Here is an 8,353-nt window from a genome sequence, read left to right on the forward strand (position 1 = left end):
TTAAATACAATCGAACCAAATATTAATTATTTTAAAGAATTAATTATTATGCATGTGAGCATAAAAAATCACATTATCAATCATTTATAATTACTATTTTATATATAATAAAAAATTCAAATATAATTTAAGATATTTTGGTTACGATTTACTATCAGTGTAAAAATATTTTACATTGTCTATGTATTTCAATTTTTTTAAAATCACAAAAAATCTATTTTTATTTTCTTAAAAAAATTAAATAATATAATTTTGTTTAATTATATATAAAAAAATTAAAATGTCTCTCTCTCTTTTTAATTATATAAAATATATATTTTTTAAAAATCTCACTTTATTTCTTTTTCTCCCTCCTTTATCCCTCTTTTATGCGGATCAATTATTTATTTATTTAGACATTTATCCGTGACCATGGAATTGTCCTACATAATTTTTTTAATAATTATAATTGTAAAAAATAAAATAAAAAATATCAAGTAATCTACTATTAATTCATATCATATTGTTTTCAAACTTTAATTCTAATTTTAAAATTAAATACTTCTTCAATCTAAAAATGTTTGACAATTGTATTTTCAATTTTGTATTAAAAATTAAATTATTTTTAAATAGGAGCACACAATCATTAAAAAAAATGAATTCAATTAAATAAAATACAAACATGATTCTTTTTATAGCATGAGAACAAAAGTTAAAAAAGAGAGATCTAGATATTACCGTAAACACAGTCTCGAATTTTACTTATGTATTTTATGTGATTTAAATAACATTTAACTCTTTTGTGAGAACTATGAAAAAGAAGAAAAAAAATGAATGAATAATAAATACAATTGTGAGAGAAAAAAATAGATAAGCAACAGCCTAATTCATCAAGTTTGATACTCTAAATAATATTACCATGTAGACACTTTTTTTTTATCACACAAAATATTCCTTATATTAAGATGATTACAAAGTGTCTATTAATTTGAAATACAAAGGAAAAAAACGCAGACACTTAGTGTCTCAGTGAGTAACTCACAAGAACACAATTTTATTCTAGAATTGAAATTCACAGTATGCTAATAAATGTTCAGTGAGACAAAATTTAGAACACTGTCACACGATGCATTCCAAGCTCAGACTCATCAAGCCACAGAAGCAATGTGGACAATCAGATCAATAACACGGGTACTGTATCCCCATTCGTTGTCATACCAAGAAACAAGTTTCACAAAGTTTTCATTCAAAGCAATTCCTGCCTTGGCATCAAATATGCTAGACCTGCTATCACCAACAAAGTCAGTAGATACAACATCATCTTCAGTGTAACCCAAAATACCCTTGAGTTTGCCCTCTGACTCCTCCTTGATTGCAGCTTTGATCTGCTCATAGGTTGCGTTCTTTGCAAGCCTTACAGTAAGGTCAACAACTGAAACATCAACAGTAGGGACACGAAATGACATTCCGGTCAATTTACCGTTAAGTTCTGGAAGAACCTTTCCTACAGCCTTGGCAGCTCTAGTGCTGCTGGGAATGATGTTGAATGAAGCAGCCCTTCCACCTCTCCAGTCCTTGCTTGATGGACCATCAACAGTCTTCTGAGTAGCTGTGATGGAGTGGACAGTGGTCATAAGACCCTCAACGATTCCAAATCGGTCATTGATAACCTTAGCGAGGGGAGCAAGGCAATTGGTAGTGCAGCTAGCATTGGAAACAATGTTAAGGTCTGATTTGTATTCCTTCTCGTTAACACCAACAACAAACATGGGTGCATCTTTACTTGGGGCAGAAATGACAACCTTCTTAGCACCACCCTTCAAATGAGCAGCAGCTTTATCCTTGTCAGTGAAAACACCAGTAGACTCAACAACAAAGTCAGCTCCAACTTCACCCCATGGGATCTCCTCAGGGTTCCTAGTTCCGAAAACAGCAACTTCTTTCTCACCGAAAACAAGGGTTTTAGAGTCCTTGACCTTAAGTTCAAAATGCTTCCACTGGCCATGAACTGAGTCATACTTGAACATATATGTCATGTAATCAGTAGTGATGAAAGGATCGTTGATGGCAACGAGTTCAACATCGTTTCTTTGAAGAGCAACTCTTGCAACCAAACGACCTATTCTTCCGAATCCGTTGATACCGATCCTGATCTTCTTGTCAGATGCCATGATATTGAGTTGAAAAGTTGTGGAGAAAATAGAATGAGATTAGAGAGTGGTTTGGTGGAGAAAACAAGAGATGGATGAAGCTATTTAAAAGGGTTGTGTAAGAAGAGAAAACGAGGGGGCATGTGTGTCATTCGGTGTTTTTGTGCCAGCTTGGGGAAAGGGGTAGTAGTAGTTAGTTGTTAGAATCGAGCCGCTGGTTTGTTTTTACAGGGAAAATTGTTTAAAACCCGGGGTTACCCCTGATTTGAGTCGTTAAGTTTGGCATAGGTATGTAACGAATGACAAAATAATTTTATAATATTCAATAATTAATTAAATGATTTAATAATAATAATAATTAATAGTAACATTGATATAGTTAATATAATAGATTTGTTTTTAATAATAATACTAACTAAATAATAAAATAAAGATAAAAATATATATATTTTGTATATAAAAAGAGTTAATATTAAAAACATAATTTAATAAATAAATAAGAAAATTAAATATATATTAAAATATAATAAGTGTTATATATAATTTAAACCAAAAAATTAAATTAAAAACAAGTTAATAGGCCTAAATTCACATTGGGCTCAAGTAATTTCTAACCACACCACCTCTTCCTTCTTTTTATTGGTTTATAAGAGAATGGGTTTAACAATAGGAATGTTAAACCCCATAACTCCTAATTTTAATACCCTCAATAAATTAATAGACGTGAATCGTATCGGGTAAATTTTGGGGTATGACACATGGCAATCTTCATGAGTGTAGCCTTTGGCATCACATTTAGTGAAGAACTTGTGTCTATGAGGACTCTGGATAAATGAGCTTTTCCACACTTTACAGATATGTGTAGGGCTTTGTTGTGTGATTTTCCTTGTGGTGGGAGTTCGTGATCACTAAAACCTAAGCATGCCCCAGCAGTAAGGTTGGCCACCATCCCATCGAATTGGTTTACTGTAATGTCCTTTGTTACATAAGCTGCATTTAGAATTCTCATTAGGGCATCTCGATGCTTTTTTGAATTTACAAGCAGTGACATAAGTGATATCTTGGACGGTGTTTGATGTAACTGATCCAGTACCCTATAATCACTTTTCTTGATCAACGCAAAGAACTCTTCAGCATCCTTATTGATAGTATCCTTGTTTGATAAAGTTGACTCAGGATCTGATTCAACTAACCCCTTGCCTTTGGAATGTGCCAAATCTTTATCAGGCTCTTGTTGGTTTGGCTTACATACACGTCCACTACGCGTCATACCTCCAGGCCCTACTATATTAGTCACAGAAGACTCTCCTCTAAATATGGGTTGATTACTTTGCTCTTGACTGCGTTGGTTTGAGATGTTGGAGACGCCGTGTATGAATCTTGTCGGGGAATTATTAATGGTTGCTTTGGACTGGGGATGATTAATGGTTCCTCGTTTCTTGGCGAGGTATCATTAAAGGCTCTTTCCTCTCCACCATTGCTATGTATTCCTCCTTGGGATATTCTTTGATCTGAATTAATCCTTGATCCATGAGTAGTTGCAAAGTGTAACACCCTTCTAAACCCCGCGGCAAATTAAATAAGTTTATTCAGAGTACAGGAAATAAGGGTGCCACAATTCAAAATAAATTAAAAACATCGTTCAGTCATGTCATGCATTCACTGAGGCAATTCTCATTAATTAAAACAATTCATGTAAACACATCGGAATTAAATCAAACAGATTAAGTTTAACATCTTTCAAACTAATCCTTCAAAGATCAAAACATAACTAGAGTTATAAAACATAAACTCTAAACATTGCGTCCCCAGTGTTACAACTATCAGAGCATGACACCTGACGCTAACCAAACAACTGACTCATGAGCTAATCCTCACCGAGTCGAACAGCCGCTATTCTCAATCTGAAAATGACAACATGTAAGGGTGAGTCTTCATCATAATTAACAAATGTTATAAGGTTATAAGGCAATAACACATCATAGCTGCATCGTTCACCCAATTGTTTCATAAACAAACATTCAGACAAGTTTCATCATCACAACAATCAACCAACACGCCATTAATAATTATAACACTGGAATACATCCAATCATGTTATAAAGTATGCATATGTATGAACTGACACTATGCATGTGGTACCAACATCATCAAATGGGAATAACCCATGACCGATCCAACATCATCAAGATACGGCCCTGCCAGCACAGATTCCATACAATGGGAATCATGCCCTTTACTGATCCAACACATCATCATGGATACAGCATCATCAATGAATATGAATGAATGCAAACATACATGAACATACTTATACCATCGTCAAGTCTAATGAGTAACATCATCAAATACTCATTTCATCATAATCATCATCATCATCATCATCAAGCATGTTTATATATATATATATGCATCATTCAATCACAATTACATCATTAATCATCACATAGATTATTTAATAAGGTTCGTTTAGCTCGAAACGTCACACGAAACGGACCAACGGTTCAAAAGTTATGAACTTTTCAAAATGATTCATTTTTCAAAAACCTTCAGCCGTAACGGGTTACGGAAAAAGCGTAACGGGTTACGAAGAACAATTTTCCAAAACAGTTTCAGCCGTAACGGGTTACAGAAAAAGTGTAACGGGTTACGAAGAACAAATTTTCAAAACACAGTTTCAGCCGTAACCGGTTACGAACAACACCGTAACCGGTTACGAACTCGTAACCAGCCCAAAAACCCCATTTTCACGACCGTAACCGGTTACATCACCCATAACAGCAAAAAAAGCACTTTTGACAGCAACTTATTTTCATCCAACACAACCCAAATCGAATCATTTCGACCATACACGAAAAACAGAATCAATTCACAATTATTCCATGTCATTTCATGCCTCAACAACACATTCAAACACAATCAAACATCACAAACAAGAATTTACACATACTTTATCAATTTGAAACACAACATCATCCAAATTGACTCAAATCCCTAACTCTATCATATGACTCAATCGATACGAATTATACCTCTATTCTATGCTATCAACCCCTAACCCGATAATAGTTGATAATCAGACAAGTCCCCCTTACCTTAGCCAAATTCTTGAATGGGTCTTCTTCCTCTTTGATTCTCTTTCACGTTCTTCAGCTCCTCTTCTCACAACTTCTTGTTTTCACGTTCTAATTCTTTCTCCTCTTGTTTTCCTTATTTTATGAAAAACATAAAATTAGAAATCGGCTCCTTCACACTTACACCCCCACATTACTAATTCCACCATAAGGCCCAACAACTTAACATTTTATATTTCTTTCCACATAATCCCAATAAAATGCTAATTCAAATTAATTAATTTAAAAATTTAATTAAACTAATTAAATAAGAAATTTTGGGATGTTACACAAAGTATCCTCAAAACCTTCGTTATGTTCTAAGCGGAACCCCAATTCAAGTAGATGCATCTTAAGCGCATCTATAGGAGTTCTTCTTTGTTGAACTAACTCTTTCTCAGTGACTATTTCTATTACATTAACTACTCCGTTATGGGGAGGCATAGGATTTGTCTTGACGTTTGGTTTGTCAAAGGCAATAGCTCCAGATTCCAATAAATCTTGTACCTTGTGTTTGAAGGCCTTGCATTTATCTAGTGTGTGTCCAAGTGAAATGGCGTGATATTAACACCTCTCATTTGCATTGTATCGAAGTGGTAGCTTTCCGGGAGGAGGAGGAGCCAAGGGTTTGAGCTCAACCAGCGATTCATTCACTAAATATCGCAGTATTTCACTTCTTGAGGTAGGGAGAGGATCAAATATTCTTTGAGGCCCTGGGAACCTGTTTTTTTGTTCGGGAATTGTCATGGGTGTTCTAACATCTCGATGTATCACAACGTTTGTTTCTCCCTCCTTCTTTTTAGAGAAACTTGAAGATGGTTTCTTTGAATATGGACTAGACGAGGTTCCTTGAATCTTCCCATTTTTTATGCCATTTTCTATCCTTTTCCCTATAACCACCAAGTTGGAGAATCCTGAGGATACGCTACCTACCATTCTCTCGTAATATGGTCCTTGTAAGGTGCTCATGAACATATCCACTAGTTCTTTTTCCAGTAGTGGAGGTTGGACACGCGCAGCTATTTCCCTCCATCTTTGAGCGTATTCCTTAAAGGCTTCGTCCTTCTTTTGGGATAGATTTTGAAATTGCAGACGGTTAGGAGCCATATCTAAATTGTACTTGTATTGTTTGAGGAAAGTGTTGGCAAGGTCATTCCAACCTCTGATGTTAGTCTTCTCCAACTACATATACCAATCAACAGATGCCCCACTCAAACTATCTTGAAAGAAGTGCATCATGAGCTTTTGATCATGAGCATAGGCTGCCATCATTCTGACGTACATGCGTAGATGGTTTCTAGGACAAGTGAGTCCCTTGAATTTCTCAAAATTGGGCACCTTAAGTTTATGAGGTATAACCAAATCTGGGACTAAACTCATCTCGAGGGTGTCCACATCAAAAGCATCATAGCCTTCTACAGCCTTTAACCTTTCTTCTAATTCCTTAATCTAATTACTATCCTTTGAATCGTCCATAACGTTATGGGATGATTGCTTAAGTTGAGGTACTCGGGTTGTATTATCTTCCTCTTGGTATCCATATTGTAGGTCCAGATAGTCATCCTCTTTAGGAGAATTATTAGCAGAAATGTGTACAGTACGGGATGTCCCTTCCTTCTGTGGAGGGGGGACGAAGCCTTCTTGAGAAGTCTCTCCTTCCTCATGGGAGTGGATGACTTTCTTAGAAGAACGCACATATTCTCCTGGCTGGGAATGTCCATTCTTAGGGGGACCAAATCCTGGGATATAACCTAACAGTGGGTTGCCATCATCTAGCAAGTCATCATCTTGCTCACAGGTTTCCTTATTTGAACTCTCCTTAGCTTTCTCTTGTTTCTCCATGAGGTCTTTCATGAAGCTTAACATCTGAGTCATCCCTTCTTTTATTTCTTCTACGCTACCCTTTAGTTGGTTTACTTCCTCACAGAGAGACGCTTGGTTCTGTTCAAGTTGTTCCACTGTCTTTCTTCGTTGCGATCTCGTTTGGTAAGGTGGTCGGGTTGTCAGTTTGTTGTTCCCAATGGTATTACTGGAGAAATTTCGCAAAAAGAATTTTTAATGATATGCTTATTGTATGTATATGATGAATGTATGTCATCTTTGTATTTATGTCTTATCCATGTGGAATTTATTATTTTAATAAATATTTGCACAACAATTTATATTGGAAAGTATCATAAAAAGACGAGCATTACGGAAACAAAGACTCTTTATTAATAAAAAGAAACACTCAAAGGGAAATACAGTTGCAATTGTTCATTGTCGAAATGGAAAGAAACTTGAAATAACCAAATAACCAAATCAAAGCAACAAATTCTAAATTAAAACTAGAAAAATCCTAACGACGCTTGTGGATATCCACCCTAAAGTCGTCTACCATCTTCCTACAAAGATTGAGGAAGCTCTCCACGGCCTCAGGAAGAAGGATGGGTGAAGACTCAGCATACTCCAAGCTCTTGGGAATGTCTTGGATAAGGTTGTTGCATAGGAACACCAATTGGTCATACTTTTCTTGATACTTCAAATAGTCCTTAAGGAGTTCAGGAACCATGCTCACATGTTCATGTGCAGTGGAGATGATTGTGTATTGCTTCTTCCAATGCTCCCTTTCAGCCCATGCATCCTCGAAGAGATCCCTTTGGCACATGAAAGTTTCCCTAAGGGCACTTATTTCTTGGTGAGCCCTTTCGCATTCAGTGGTACGACTTAAGAGTAGCTCTTCAGTGTCTAATCTTCTTTGACGTTCCTCTTGTTCTGAATTGCGACTTTCTTGAAGGTCATAATTAAGACTCCTTATCTCACCCTCTTGTTCTCGAGTTTTGTCCTCAAGTTCCAGGGCCACAGATTCTAAGAACTCCTCATATTCCCTCCTATCCTTAACAACCTGGTCATAACACCCCCTCAACCTTGAAATTTCTTTATTGGCCTCTTCCAAGTCTTCATTCTTTGAAACCAAAATGAAATTGGCGCTTAGCATGCCACCCATTGTACGTTGTCTTTTGTTTCTCTCTTGTTCCCCTTCTTCCTTAGTAATTCGTAGCTCTTTGTTCTTATCTTTGAGGTCGAGGCGTAGTTGACTCCTTTCATTAGTTAATTGGTGTACTTGAAGCT

At 35.9% G+C, this 8,353-nt stretch overlaps 1 protein-coding gene across 1 annotated transcript; it reads right to left on the reverse strand.

The window, feature by feature from the left end:
- Positions 1–1,029: 1,029 nt before the first annotated feature.
- LOC131644983 (glyceraldehyde-3-phosphate dehydrogenase, cytosolic-like) lies at positions 1,030–2,214 on the reverse strand. The gene has a single exon (XM_058915617.1). It carries the CDS (start codon positions 2,148–2,150, stop codon positions 1,128–1,130), a length of 1,023 nt encoding a protein of 340 aa, XP_058771600.1. The 5' UTR covers positions 2,151–2,214; the 3' UTR covers positions 1,030–1,127.
- Between the last annotated feature and the right edge of the window lie 6,139 nt (positions 2,215–8,353).

The sequence above is a fragment of the Vicia villosa genome, linkage group LG1, assembly GCF_029867415.1.
Source record: "Vicia villosa cultivar HV-30 ecotype Madison, WI linkage group LG1, Vvil1.0, whole genome shotgun sequence".
In the NCBI taxonomy this organism is placed as follows: domain Eukaryota; kingdom Viridiplantae; phylum Streptophyta; class Magnoliopsida; order Fabales; family Fabaceae; genus Vicia; species Vicia villosa.

Coding starts and splice junctions, on each gene's coding strand:
- LOC131644983 (XM_058915617.1), bottom strand. CDS start 2,150: ATGGCATCTGACAAGAAGATCAGGATCGGTATCAACGGATTCGGAAGA.